The 15691-nt window shown below is 41.3% G+C and overlaps 1 protein-coding gene and 1 pseudogene across 1 annotated transcript; one reads left to right on the top strand and one right to left on the bottom strand.

The window, feature by feature from the left end:
- Window positions 1–2004: 2004 nt before the first annotated feature.
- LOC136391456 (poly(A) polymerase alpha pseudogene) lies at window positions 2005–10432 on the bottom strand (annotated as a pseudogene).
- A 428-nt stretch (window positions 10433–10860) lies between these two features.
- On the top strand, window positions 10861–12061 carry LOC136391455 (uncharacterized). The gene is made up of 3 exons (XM_066363138.1): window positions 10861–11299; window positions 11539–11910; window positions 12057–12061. Exons 1-3 carry the CDS (start codon window positions 10861–10863, stop codon window positions 12059–12061), a joined length of 816 nt encoding a protein of 271 aa, XP_066219235.1.
- Window positions 12062–15691: the final 3630 nt, after the last annotated feature.

Genomic DNA, 15691 nt, shown 5'->3' with positions numbered 1-15691 from the left:
ACTGAGGTTGCCCATGCTGACGTTACTGTGTTCTTCATTTCTTATTTTCTTCTTTTTTGTATGCTCTTATGTTAATAAAATTTTTATTTAATATTCTATTTGACCATCTATATTGTCATTTTGATTATATCTTTTTTTAAATGGTTTCTCTTAAAATTTCAAAATTCATTAAATTATTGCTGACTTATTGTAAACTTCTATTTTTATCTCATCTCAAACAATAAAAGATGATTATTTATTACCCTTTTTTATTATTATCTCAACTGTTATATATTTCACTTCCAAATGCTTTTAGTATTCTTGTAGTTCAAGCTCAATTTGTTGGGAACAAGGTCACTCAGCTTTTTTTTCTTAAGAATATCTTTGTTTATCTGTTTAAAAGAAATATTTGCACTAGATATATGCAATATATTGGTAGGGTAATTTTCTTAATTGTAGTATTTTATTTTTTATTTAGAAATTAAATGTAATGGGGTCACATTGATCAATAAAAGAACATAGGTTTCAGGTGAACATCTCCATTGTATTTGAACTGTTGATTGTGTTGTATATCCATCACCAAAATTCAAATCATTTTTGTCACCATATATTTGTTCCACCTTACCCTCCCACCCAATCCTCTCTCCCTGGTATCTACTTCACTTTTATTATGTCCACAAGTCCCAGTTTTTTATCCTACCTATGTGTGAAATCATATAGTTCTTAGCTTTTCCTGATTTGCTTGTTTCACTCAGAGCAATGTTCTCAAGGTCCATCCAGGTTGCCATAAATGGCAATATGCCATTATTTCTTATGACTAAGTAGTATTCCATTGTATATATGTATCACTTCTTCTTTATCCAATCATCTGTAAAGGGACATTTTGAATGTTTCCATGTCTTGGCCAATGTGAAAGATGCTGCAATAAACAAGAGGGTGCATGTGGCTTTGCATATCATTTTTTTTTAGCATTTTCAATGTGCTATATTGTTGTATATGCAGTACTTAAAAAGGTACTTGTTTTTTGAGAATTCTATCATGTATTTCCAACACATATACTTTCATATATTCAGCAGTACTTTCAAATTTACATAATTGCTAGTGATCTGAAGAAAGACAAAACAAAAAGATTGAATAAAGGACTCATTTGTTATATAAAATAAATATGAAAGATGTGAAACATTCCTTCAAGTTAATTTTTAATAATATAATATCATATTCTTGTTAAAAAACATTTTCTTTGGAAAATTAAGATTATATCATAAGCAGCTGTAAAGTAAGCAGGGAATTGAAACCATTTGAAAAATTTACACTTCTATTATCCTAAATAAATTTTAGTCAGACCCTCTTTGTTTCCTCTGTAAATATGCAACTTAACACATTGTTGACCAGCAATTTTATGCAGAAGTTATCTCATGTCACCAGCTATTTTTTCATAATTGTGTATGAAAATGAAAGAATCTAAATAAACGTCAGTACATTTTATTTATAATGAATTTAAATAAAATTTTGTGCATATCTGCTACATATTATATTTTATACATATTATATATTTTTGTAATTTTTTCTGGTGTGGTATACTGTATAGCTATTACCTACGTATAATGGTAAGCAACACGTTTTGTAAATGTATCTGGTTCCACTGGACTTTCTTTTTGAAATACACACTTTACAAGTTCTAGTTAGATTGAACACAACGAAGAAAGATTTTACAATATTCTTGATATGTATGTTCAAACTGCGAGCATTTAGAAGATAGTTCAAGTTTAGATGGCTCAACACTGATGGTTTTTGTTTACCATACCTTTGATTTTGCAGTCTCACACCTGGAGGAGAGTGAAAAATAGGGAGTCCACATGAGAATATAGAACAGTGTCCTCTTTTTTAAATTTCCACCCTCAGGGCGAAGAGTCACAAATACAATAATCCTAGATTACCCTGAATTTCAAAAGTTGAAATGGCTAATGCAAGTGCAAACAGGAATTAACTCATGAGCGGTCAACAATGTGTTAATAATTTTTCAAATTAAAGCAAAGCCCCAGAAACACCACTGAGGAATCCTAATATAAGTATATTGGAATAGATGTGGTGGCATTCAGCCCACAGTTTGATAGCTCTCAGAGTTAACCTGAAGTTGTCAATGTTGGGTATTCAGTTAAAATTTCATTGGTTACCCTGCAATTGTTATGACTTCTTATCCATTTTATATCTAAATTTTTAAGCAGACTGTCACCTCGTAAATCCAAGTCTTCTGGAATCGTCTGCAGTATTAATCTTGCAAATAAAATAACAATCTCTATTCCATCAAAACACAAATTGATAACTAGCACAAATGCTCCTTCAACAGCTCTTACATCTTTTACTTCTGCAATTTCACCTTATCATATAGAAAGAGGTGAAAAAGTCACTTTGGTCTACATGTCTTGGTGCAACACACAACGCATCGGTGTCGGCACCTTTGGGTGTTCTCCTAAGCTGTAGGATCCAAATGCATAAAATTTTCCTCCAACCTTTTCTATTACAGATTGTGGAATATTCTTGTTTACACTGATTTCTCGTATCCACCCTTTTAACAGGTTATTTAACGATCCGAAAATTAAAATTCTATGCTGCAATTCTTTTTCTTCTTCAAATATCCCAAAGGGCTTCAGTCTCAATTAGTTTCTGTGTAAGCAGGCAGTGTGTCTCCTCGGGGACTGCTAGGCTGATGGGAGAGGTAATGCCATAATGCCTCTATGGTGGTTGTGTTTGTTGTGATCCCTGTGTTGTGACTGGAAACTCATTCTCTCATTCGCCCGCACTCCGCTCCCCACCCCACAGCAGCTCCTGCCCTGGGTGTTATCCACCAGGGGTAGCGGGCCTGTCAGAGCCCTGGGTCCAACCCCTGACATAAATTCTTTTTTAAACACATTCAGATCTTATAATGATCTATTTTCATCTTTACTGACAGTATATTCTCTGGTTTAAATTTCCTATTTAACTATGGAAATTATGTCAGCTATTGCCAGTACAGAGAAATGTATAGTGAAGAAAAGAAGTCTTAACTAAATGTCATTTTAATCAAAGAAACAATTTTTCTTTAGTAAAATTGAACTGGTATACACACTCATAAGAAATATCTTTAGAGCAAGGAAAATGTATTCAACCGAAAATTTCTAAAAGGAATTCTAGTAGAATCTAAATAGTGACATTTTTTACTAAATGTATTTTGGGTTATTTATTCTGCATATTTCTCTGGAGTTGGGGAAACTAAGGATAAATATCCACATTAGAAAAGTGAACATTAACTAAAAGTTATTGGAAGAAGCATAATGTAAAAAAGGTTTCAAAGCAACAGGTCTTAGTTCTCGCTTTTCTAATCCTCATGCTAAGTCCTACAGCTTTGATGCTGCTTACTTGCTTGTCTCTGTTTTTACCAGGTTCTGTACTTCAAGAGACGTTTTTTCTTAAAGAGTGTATTTGTAGAATCACCCTCTCATCAAAATTCTTCACTGAATTTTCTCATTTCTTAATAAAATTCGACCTTTTCTGTAATCCTCTTTGCCAAATTGTTCATTTCTCGTTTTCAAACCATGCTGCTATACACACTGCTTTCTTCTTTCATTAGCTCATGACAGTTCATCCTTCCATACTCAGTCCCTAAACCATTTCCACTTCCTCTCTCTACTTTCACTGGGTGACATGTTGTGCCCTGTATATCCTGTTCACAGCTCCCTCACAGCACTGTGCAACTGGGTGAATAGTTGTAACAGTTGTTTGTCTTTCAATTAGTGATGTTTTAGTACAGAAATAGTGATTTTCATTTAATACAGAAATTATGATATCTATCTATCTAGATATTTAGTTTATAGGGATTTCTTTGGAAATTTTAGCTTTATTAAGATGATTTGTACACCATAAAATTTAGCCATTTAAAAGATGAACTTAGTGTTTTTTGTGTATTTACAGATTTATAAAGCTGTCACTTTTCTTTAATTATAAAATATCATCATTACCCTAAAGAGAAACACCATGTGCATTAGCACTCACTCACTATGTGTCCTGTTCCTCAGACTCGGATAATGATTAATCTACCTTGTCTTTGTATGTATTTGCTAAATTCTGGATATTTAATATGAATTAAATCATACATTATACAACCTTTTGTGAGTAGACACTTTCACTTAGCATTAAGTTTTCAAGGTGAATCCACGCTTAACTTGGATCAATGCATCGTTCCTTTTGTTGCCAAATAATATTTCTATGCCTTTTAATTTTTGTTGAGTTTATTGGGGTGACTATGAGCAATAAAAATATGCAGGATAGCCCTGGCTGGTTGGCTCAGTGGTAGAGCGTCGGCCTGGCGTGCAGAAGTCCCGGGTTCGATTCCCGGCCAGGGCACACAGGAGAAGCGCCCATCTGCTTCTCCACCCCTCCCCCTCTCCTTCCTCTCTGTCTCTCTCTTCCCCTCCCACAGCCGAGGCTCCATTGGAGCAAAGATGGCCTGGGCGCTGGGGATGGCTCCTTGGCCTCTGCCCCAGGCACTAGAGTGCCTCTGGTTGCAACAGAGTGACGGCCCAGAGGAGCTGAGCATCGCCCCCTGGTGGGCAGAGCGTCGCCCCCTAGTGGGTGTGCCCGGTGGATCCAGGTCGGGCGCATGCGAGAGTCTGTCTGACTGTCTCTCCCCGTTTCCATCCTCGGAAAAATACAAAAAAAAAAAAAAAAAAATGCAGGATATTATTATAAACTGTCAAATAATGTTTCTGTATGAGGACATCATGTTTTGTTCATCCAAATAGCTATTTTTGTTTTTTCATTTTTTTGTTAGTGGTACTTCTATGAACATTTGTTCACTTCTCTTGGGTAGATACCTAGGAGTGTTATTGCTGAATCTCATGGTAACAGTGTGCTTAACATTTTGGGGAACTGACAAAATGTTCTTTTTGTTCATTTTTTAAATTTTATAGTTAAATTACAGTTTACATTCAATAGTCACTTATTCTAATTTCAGGTGTGCCAAGTAGTGGTTAGACATTTGCAGGCTCATAGATGTAGAGAACAATCTGATTGTTGCCCGATGGAAGGGTGCTTGGGAGACTGAAAAAAGTGAAGGGAATAAGAAGTAAAAATTGGTAGTTACAAAATATTTATGGGGCTGTAATTATTGCACAGGGAAAATAGTCAATAATACTGTACTAAGTATTTATGGTGCTTGGTGGGTACTAGACTTACGGGGAGAACAGTTCATAAGTCCAAACTGATTTCCAAAGGGAATGTGTCATTTTACATAATCAACATATGCTGAAAGTTTCTATTACAACACTGACCAAAACTTTTTATTTTCTGTTTTTAAAATAATTAGCCATTTTATTGGATATGCAAAAGTGTCACCTTATTTTTTAATTTGCATTTTCTTAATTACTAATGGTGTTGAACATATTTTTCTGTGTTTTATTGTGAATTTTTTTTTTTTTTTAGAGAGGAGAGAGAGGGAGTCAGAGAGAAAGAGAGAGAGAGAGAGAGAGAGAGAGAGAGAGACAGGGGGGAGGAGCTGGAAGCATCAACTCCCATATGTACCTTGACCAGGCAAGCCCAGGGTTTCGAACCGGCAACCTCAGCATTTCCAGGTCGACGCTTTATCTACTGTGCCACCACAGGTCAGGCTATTGTGAATTTTATGCTCTCTTTCAGCCCCAATACTTGTTTTTAAAATTAAGCTGGTTATTTATTTTTGACTAATCAGTGTTTTTTAAATATCTTAGATAAAAGTTTCTTTCAAGGTATAAGACTTACAATCATTTTACCCCATTTCTCTGCTGACTTTGCACTTTCTAGATGGTATCTTTTGAGGTACAAAAGTTTTTATTTTTTACGTGTTTTTAAGTACATACTGAATTTATTGGGGTGTTATTGGTCAATAAAATTATATAGGTTTCAGGTATACAATTATGTAATACATCATCTATATATTGTACTGTGTGTTCACTAGCCCAAGTCAAGTCTTATTCCTTTGCCATGTATCTCCCCTTGGCTCTCTTCTTCCCCCAACACCCCTTTCTCTCTGGTAACCACTCTCCTCTTGTCTTTCTCTATGAGTTTTTAGTTTAATTTTGTTGTTGTTGTTTAATCCCTTCACCTTTTTTACTCAGCTCCCCAGCCTTCTTTCCCTCTGACTGCTGTCAGTGTGTTCTCTGTGTCTATGAGTCTGTCTGTCTCTGTTGTGGTTGTTAACTCTTTTTGTTTACTGGATTTCACATATGAGTGAAATCATAAGGTACTTGTCTTTCTGTGACAGGCTTATTTCACTTAGAATTATACCCTAGGCCGACATGCTATGCGAAATGTATGATTTCATTTTTCTCTATGGCCAAGTAGATTTACATTGTGTAAATGTAAAGAAAAGCCTGGTTATCGACTCATCTACTGATGGGCACTAAGCTGCTTCCCAATCTTATCTATTGTAAATAATGTTGCAATGGAGATAATGGTCCATATATTCTTTTTAATTCGTGTTTTTTGTTTTTTTGAATATATTCCCAGAAGAGAAATTGGTGCGTCAACAGGCAGTTTCATTTTTAATTTTTGAAGATAACTCCATACAGCTTTTCACAGTGGCTGCACCAGTCTGCATTCCACTAAAGAGTGAACGAGGGTTCCTTTTTCTCCACATTCATGTCAACACTTGTTGTTTGTTGATACACTGATGATGGTTATTCTGACAGGTGTGAGGTGGTATCTCATTGTGGTTTCAACTTGTTTTTCTCTGGTCATTAGTGACATTGAGCATATTTTTACATGTCTATTAGCCAGTTGTATATTGTCTTTGGAGAAGTATCTATTCAGGTCTTTTGCTTATTTCTTAAATTGGAGTGTTTGCATCTTTGGTGCTGAGTTTAATAAAGCTTTAAAATATTTGGATATTAATCCCCACAGATGTTCCATTGGTGAATATGTTCTCCTATTCTGTGTGTTTTCATTTCATGTTGTTGATGGGGGTTTTTTTGTTCACAAAAAACTTTTTATTTTAAATAGTCTCATTTGTTAATTTTTTTTCTTTGCCCTAAGTGATATACCAGAAAAAAAATATAGCTATGAGTAATGTAGAAATTTTACTACTATGTTTTCTTCCAGAATTTTTCCACTTTTATGCAACAATTCTTTTTTCTATTTTGAATTTATTTCTGCTTATGGCATAAAAAGGTGGTCTACTTCCACTTTTTGTGTTTATCAGTCCAATTTTTCCAGCACCATTTACTGAATAGATTATCTTTACCCCATTGTATTGTTGATCTCTCTCCTTTGTCAGATATTAATGGACCATAATGGCATGGGTTTACTTTTGAGCTCTCTATTTTTTTGATTCCCATTGATCTATATGCCTATTCTTTTGCCATACCATGTTGTATTAATTATTATGATTTTGTTTTCTAATTTGATTTCAGGAAGCATGATTCTTGCAATTTTGTTTTCCCAAGGTTTCTGTGGCTTTTCAAGGTCTTTTGAGATTTCATGTAAAATTTTGTAATATTTGTTTCAGTTTTGTGAGGTATGCCATTGGTATCTGGATAGGAATTGCTTTGAATCTATAGATTGATTTAAGTAGTATGGACATTTTAACCATGTTGATTCTTCCTATCTGTAAACATGGTATATGTTTTTACTTATTTGTGTCTTAGTCAATTTTTTTAAAAAGTTGCTTTATTGATTTTAGAGAGAAAAAGAAGGGAGAGAAAGAGACAAGATCATTAATCCGGCCTGACCTGTGGTGGTGCAGGGGGTAAAGCATCAACCTGGAAATGCTGAGGTCGCCGGTTCAAAACCCTGGGCTTGCCTGGTCAAGGCACATGTGGGAGTTGATGCTTCCAGCTCCTCCCCCCTTCTCTCTCTCTGTCTCTCTCTCCTCTCTATCCCTCTCTGTCTCTCTCTCTCTCTCCTCTCTAAAAATGAATAAATAAAAAATAAAAAATGATTCCTCACTACTGGTTTCATGTCCTGGCCTCCACCTACATCTCCTCTAACATATCCTCTCTCATCCCTTTATAAAAAATTTAAAAAAATAAAAAAATAAAAAGATTATTAATCTGTTCCTGTACATGCCTTGTTCGAGGATAAGCGGCAATGTCTAAGATTCTGGAAGATGCTTTAATCAACTAAGACTTCGGGCCAACACTAGGTCAGTTTCTTTCCTCAGTGTCTTACCTATTTCTGAACTTCTACATTACTGGTTAAATAGTTTCTCTTTCTGATAGTTCATTATTGGTGTATATAATTCAACTGTGTATATTGGTGTATATTGAAGAAATTCAACTTATTTCTCCATATTTATTTTGTATTCTGCTACTTTAGTGAATTCAGCATCAGTTCTGGTAGATTTTTGGTGGAATCTTTAGGGTTCTCTATATACAGTATTATGCCATTTCACACATGTATATCTGCTGGTTAAAAACACATATGTGGAGTCTAACAGATGGGATACTGAATGCAAACAGTGTTTCCATGTGGCTGATGTGAGGGGAACCCTGAGGTCTTTTCTGTCAGCATGTAGAGACCCTGCACCCACTTTAGCAGCTGTTCAGCTTCCCTTGTGCATGTGGACCAGGGCTGGTAGATCCCATCCTCTCTCCATGAATGTTAGTTGTTTTCCTTCTCTTTCCCCAAATCCTACCTGTTTCCTCAGTGCTCTGATAAGATGTCTCAAAAATGCATATTTAAAAATTGTACAAGAATTTCTTATTCTAGCATGGGCACCGCCAGGTGAAGGTGTGCACCTGTGAGACTGTGGCAGGGCCTCCACATTCTTGTCCCTGAGAAGGGGACTTTTACCATTCTCTAAGGGATCTACTGGGGCCTCTACAATCTCCTGTTGTCCTCAGGCTGGCTGCCAAACTAGAAACTTGCCAGGCTGATAGCGACAGTGCACTCTTGCCAGTGTGTACAGGGTGTGTTTCCCCACTGAGTGGTCAGCCATTATCTGAAACACACTGGTGTGTGCAATGCCTCTCACTGGAAGCACATGTGTTTGCCTTCTGACCCTAAAAAACAGTGAATTTCACGAGGTTTCTGCACCACAGGGATGTGAAACCTCTCTCTGGCCTTAAGTTGTGAGGAATGCTTTCTAACTTGTGGTGTGTCTTTCCAGATTTCTGCTTTTTTTCTCGTGTTTGTTTTAGGTCCAGGACGGGCCAGCCTTTGCCTGACCGGCAAGAGGTCTTGTGGTCACACTTAGCACAGTGGTCTCTATCCCTAGACCCCTGCACACATTTACTAAAAGAGTTTTTTTTTTCTTTTTTCTATCGGTCAGTATTTCACCTGAGCTTTCCCTTTAAACAAAAATAGAATTTCAAATAAATATACAGAAAAGGTTTGGCAGTATACCCCAAAACACACCCATTGTAATACTTCATTGATAGGAAAAGTCCAGAATAGGTATCAGAGAGGAGACACAGAGCAGATGGGGGGTTGCCAGGGCAAGAGGAGTGGGGAGTGTCATTTTGGTCCAGGGTTTCCATTTGGGGTGATGGGACATTTTGCAAGAATATAGTGGTGATGTTTGCAGAGCATTTTGAAGAGACTTCACATTGAGGAATGGCACAACTTTAAAAATAAGCAGTCACCTTTATTTTTTACTTATAATAAATCACGCTATGGAAAAACAGAGAAAAAGAACAATAACAAAATAAAATAAAAATACAGAACAATTACAAATAAAATTAAATTAATAAAAACATGACTCATGCCACAGAGAAAAAAAAACCCATAACGTTAAAAGAAAAGAAAACTGTCAAAGAGAGGTAGTGAATCAAATTCTTTTGATGTGGTGGGTCAGCAGGATGAAGAACAAGCATCTCTGGAGCTGGCCCAGATGTGCTGCCCAGAGGCAACCCCTTTTGTCTCGCCACAACCAGGGCAGATTCAGTAGAACATTCTTGAAACAGCAGTGGTGGGTCCTCAGTGTGGTCAGGAGACGCTGCACAGGCCACCCGGCTCCAGAGCTGCAGCTGAAGTGGCTGCTGGAGGAAGCACGTCCGCTGGAGTCGGGCGCCCCTCCAAGTCTGTGTCGGCCTCCAGGTCTCTCTGTGCAGATGGCTCCTCCAGGTGTCCCTCAAGTGTAGCAGGAGTCGACTCTGCCTCTTGATTCCCTACCCGGAGCATCTCCTCAGACAAGAGCAGTGACATCATTCCTGGCCAGGACAATGACCTCACCACACAATGTCCTCACTACCTGATGGAACAGACCAACAGAACTCAGAATCCTGGTAACCAGGGAACCACATTCTAGAACAACCACTAGCCAGCTCAGTTGGCCAGAGACTTTAGTTGAGTGAATATGTTCTTGTGTTGTCTTCCCCGGTCCCAAGGCCATGGCAACCAAAGAAACAGCCCTGATGGTTTTTTCCGCCGTGGACGCCGCTGGGTCCAGACTCAGCCGAGACGCCTGTAGCCGTTTTCTCGAAGGAACCGAGAAATAACCCATGGAGGCTCAGAGGTGGTGCTTCCGGGCCAGGCCACCACTGTGATTTCACCTGAGCAGGTCTATGTCCCCTACGTGTGTGTGTGTGTGTGTGTGTGTGTGTGTGTGTGTGTTTTGAGTGTGAGTGTATGTATATGTGTAAGAGGGATTCATGTCAGAGGAGCCTGCCCTTAGGAAGAACGGGCAGAGCACGTGGGTCAGAAGCCTTGTGAACCAGCACATTCACACCGCTGCCTGTTTGGATTGGAAGTGTGGGCGGCACCCTCTGCCCCAGGTTTATCTTGAGCCCGAGAGGTGAATTTCATTTCCACTGATAGGAGGTGTCAGCACAAACATCGTTGGGTCTGATTTGGGAGCAGAAGGTGCAGTGGGCAAAAGCAGCAGCGACTAGGGCCAGGCTGGGCTTGAGGCACCCTGACCCGCTGCTGGTCATGTCATTGCAGAGCTCATTCAAAAACACTCAGGAGCAGCAGCTGGAGGAAGGAGACCCTCACATCATCTCCAGCACTGTGGGTCAGGTGCACCCTAGTAGTGAAGATCAATTCAGGCCTGCAAAGTGTGTGGCCACCTGGGCGGCCGGGGACCTGGGGCCTGTGGATGACCTCAGTAGGTCTCCTCCCCCAACGTCATCCAAGGTCAGGAGGTCTCCTTCCCCAACGTCACCCAGGGTCAGGAGGTCTCCCCTTACAACACCCAAAGTCCCGAGGATTCCTCCCCTGATGACACCCAGGGTCCAGAGGACTCCTCCCCCTAAGCCGCCCAGGCTCCATGCACCCTGGCTCACAACATCTGAATCCAGCCTGCAGCAGCGGGCCCAAGTTAATCGAACTGAGCCAAACCCCCTGGAGCCCAAGGAAGGAGATGTCAAGGGTGAGAAGGTGGTTGAGGACATGGTGGGGTGGTGGGGGAGGGTTGGAAGGGAAGGGTCGGTGTCAGACACACAGGGAGCACTCCTAGAGGCTGGCCAGGAGCAAAGACTGGCTTCAGACCACCCATGTGCAGGATGGCTGGTGGGCAGGACATCCTGTGGTGGGTCCTGGCCTTCGCTGTGCTCTGCCTTTGGAGAAAACAAGCAAATACACACACATGGGTGATCTTTTCTCCTCTAGCAGCTCCAGCACCAGCCCAGGAGGCAGAGCCGGCTCCTGCTCCACCTGAGGAACATCTGGAGGAGCCGGCTGCACAAACAGACATGGAGGCCGACCCAGATCTGGACGGGTGCCTGACTCCAGTGGCCATTTCACCTTATGAAGTTCTTCCAGGTGCAGCTATGGAGTTGGGGCCGGCCTCCACTGTGCCTCCTGACCACACTGAGGCGGGAAATCAGCTGCCGGAAGAAGCCTCCGACAAACCTGCCTTGACTCTGCCCACAGGAGAAGAGCTGTCCCTGCACAACACCTCAGGGCCAGCTCAGGAGCCACCTGTCCAATCAGCTGTCCCTAGCACATCCGAAGAATCTATTTTCCCACCCCTTTTGGATAGTTTTCTTTTATTCTCTGTTATCGTTAAATTTTTATTTTTGCCCTGGCGTTACAGAGTATTCTATATTATTAATTTTTTTGGAATTGTTTTGTTTTCTTTTATTTTGTTATTTTTCTTGTTCTGCTTATATCTTTTTTCTGTACAGAGTAATTCATTATAAGTAATAAAATAAAAGTGATTATTTAGATTTTTATTTGTGCCATTCCTCAGCTTGAAGTCCCTTAATGATGCTGTGCAAGCATCACCTCTAACTTGTTGAAAAATGTTCCATCGCCCTGAATGGAAACCCTGCACCAAAAAGACTCACTCCTCCTATCCCTGCAAAACCTCACCTGCTTTCTGTCTCTGCTCCTTTACCTATTCTAGACATTTCCTATCAATGGAATCTTACCATTGTGCTGTTTCATTGCGCTCCCATACTTATTTGTTTTTATCTGAAATAACATTTTTGTCATTAAAAATAGAAATCCCAGGTCGAATAGAGAGACAGATATAAAAGGAAAACTTTTTAGTAAGTCTGTGCTTTATCTATGGGTAGCGACCACTCTGCTAAATGTGATCCCAGGGCCAGAACATAGTCAGGTGACAGCTTGACCTTCCTGGGCATAAAACAAACACAAGAATAATGCAGAAATCTGCTAAGTCAAACCACAAGCTGGAAAATATTCCTTACAAGGCAAGGCCAGAGAGTGGTTTCACATTCCTGCGGGGCATGAACTTCTGAAACTTAGTATTTTCTTTCTTTCTTGTTTTTATTATTTTTTTCTTTATTTTTCTGATGTTAGAAGTGGGGAGGCAGTCAGACAGACTCCCACAAGCACCCGACCGAGATCCACCCAGCATGCCCACCAGGGGGCGATGCTCTGCCCATCTGGGGTATTGCTTCGTTGCAAAGAGAGCCATTCTAGGGCCTGAGGTGGATGCTATGGAGCCGTCCTCAATGCCTGAGCAAACTTTGCTCCATAGGAGCCTTGGATGCAGGAGGGGAGGAAGGAGACAGAGAGGAAGAATAGGATGAAGGGTGCAGAAGCTGATGGGCACTTCTCCTGTGTACCCTGACTGGGAACCAAACCCGGGACATCCACAAGCCAGGCTGATGCTGCTCCACTCCTGAGGCAGCTGGTCGATGCAAAGTTGGTGTCCTCTAAAGGGACAGAGGGCAAACACCTGCACTTTCAATAAGGCGCAGTGCACACACCAGTGCAAGTCAGATATTTCCCACCACCCTGATGAGGACACACACACTGTAAGTGCTAGTGGGAGGGCCCTGTCCCCATCAGATTGAAGGTTACTGGTCTGGTGGTGACCAGCCTGAGGAACAATGTGAGGATGGAGAGGCGCCAACAGCTCCCTGAAAAGAAGTAAGAATGGCCCCTCTTCTGGGAGGACAGTGTGTAAGACCCATCAAATTCCACATGTACTCAACTTCATCTGGCAGTGCTCACCCTAGGGGGGGAGTATTCAACCTTTTTATACCTACCGCCCACTTTCGTATCTCCGTTAGTAATAAAATTTTCTAACCGCCCACTGGTTCCACAGCAATGGTGATTTATAAAGTAGGGAAGTAACTTTATAAAATTTATAAAGCAGAGTTACAGCAAGTTAAAGCATATAATAATGATCACTTACCAAGTACTTTAATTCAGATTTTTGCTAATTTTGGCAGAATAAATCTTTATAACACAACTTACTATAGTTAAATGTATCTTTTTATTTATTCTTTGGTTGCTCTGCTACTGCCAACCATGAAAACAGAAACGTCCACTAGTGGGCGGTAGGGACCAGGGTGACTACCACTGCCCTTGGGAGTTATCCCAAAGAAATCCTTGCACGGCTTCTCAAAGATCTATATTCAAGACTGCCCATCAGAGCACTGATGAAATAGCCAGTAACTGAGAAAAACAAAACTCTCCATGGACAGTGATGGGACCCACCAATCCTGGCCCACACGGATGATGGAAGCTGGACAGCAGCTAGAGTTGGGGCAGGGGTCTCCACGTGTTGACAGAAAAAGGGATCAGGGGTCCTCTCACATGAGACATGTGGCCCAACATCTGGATCCATGATCTCATCTCTTAGAGCACGATCTTGTGATTTCACCTGGTAAAGGGTCATTTATGAAAATCAGTCTGATTGTAACATAAACAAAATGGACCAAGTGAGAAGAGCGGACCCTTAGAGATACCAACCAAGCCACGCATGATGCTCATTTGTGGGGTGGAGACAACAATCTCTGACCTTCTCCTTGATGTGATGTCTAATTTGTTGTAATGCATGTGTGACTGTGCCAGTTCTAAATATATTAAAGTTATATGTCCAGTGTTATCTGTGTATCACTCATCTATAATGTACATTATTTAGTTTTTATTGTTAAAGAATTTATAACAAGGAAAATAAAGGTTAGTTATAGTATCATATTGAATTCTAAAGGAATTCAGAAACAAATAAAGAACAAAGTCCTTCCCAGGAGGAGAGCCCTGATACAGGGGTCTCACCGTGCCTGTTCTTTCCAGGATTCTGCACACAGTGTTGGCATGTGCACGTGTGTGCTTCTGTTTTCTCGCACCCATGTGTGCATTGGTGTGTGCCTGTGTGTGTTCACATGTGTGAGTGTGTGCACCTGTGGGTGTCTGGCAGGTAGGATTCCTGTGCATGTGCTCTTCCAAACCCTTATTTCTCTAGGGGTGGACGCTGCCAGTCAGAGTTGCTGACATTTTCTATGACTCCACATCAGAATTTCCAAAGCTCCCTGTGGTAGAACCCAGATCATTACTCATTTTTCACTTTTCTTGTTCTAATCTGTACAAGATTTTAAAATATTTGGTGCAGTTCCTATTTCCGAGGAGGAAAGGAAAACATCACAATGAAAGAAAAGTGAAGAGAATGGTCACAGAGTGGGGATAAAACCAATTCTTTTGATGAGAGGAGTGCGGGTTCGAGAGCAGACAGCTCCTGAGCTGACCTGGTGTGTGGTCCAGAAGCAGGTGCTCTGTCGCAGGAACCAGGGCAGGTTCTGCAGAGGGCTCTTCAGTCGGCGGTGGCGGGGCCTCGGGTAACTCGGCAGATGCTGCACAGGCCACCTGGCTCCAGAGCTGCAGCTGGAGTGACTACTGCAGGCGACACCCCTCCAGGTCTGGAGCGGTCTACAGGCCCTCCCCTGCGTCTGGCTCTTCTGAGGAGGTGGAAGCTGCTGGCTCTGTCTCCTGGGCTGGTGCTGGAGTTGTGAGAGGAGAAAAGATCCCCCATGTGCCCCCAAAGACAGAGCACAGCCAGAGCCTTCCACAGAAGACATAGCATGGGACCCACCACAGGATGTCCTACTGGCCCACAGTCCTGCAGAAGGGTGGTCTGAGTCCTGTCTGCTCCTGGTCAGCCTCTGTGCGTGCTCCCTGTGTGTCTGGCACTGACCCCTCCTCATCAGTTCACATACATCCCCACCCCCCACCACCCTACTTCCCCCACATTCACACCTGTGGGTTCTGCCTTCTTGGCCACCAGGTCCTCCTGGCCAGTTTCTTCCACTTGGGCATCATGCTCCCAATATCATGTCTGAAATTATGTGCTGCGGTGGGATATTGTATTGCTTACGGGGAGAAGTACTTCTCTGGCCATCCAGGGGCCCTAGATCCCCAAACACCCAAGTGGCCACATTCACTTTGAGCCTGCTCTGGACCTCGGTGCTGTGGCCCAATTGCCCATAACTGGTGGAAAGGGGTGGGGGTCTCCGTCAGCGGCCTGCTGCTCTTCCATGTTGTGGGTTGAGCTCTGCAATGACCAGCA

Source organism: Saccopteryx leptura, chromosome 2 (genome assembly GCF_036850995.1).
Source record: "Saccopteryx leptura isolate mSacLep1 chromosome 2, mSacLep1_pri_phased_curated, whole genome shotgun sequence".
NCBI classification, from domain to species: Eukaryota; Metazoa; Chordata; class Mammalia; order Chiroptera; family Emballonuridae; genus Saccopteryx; species Saccopteryx leptura.
The sequence above is the reverse complement of the archived record's forward strand: the minus strand, read 5'-3'. Positions and strand labels throughout refer to the sequence as shown.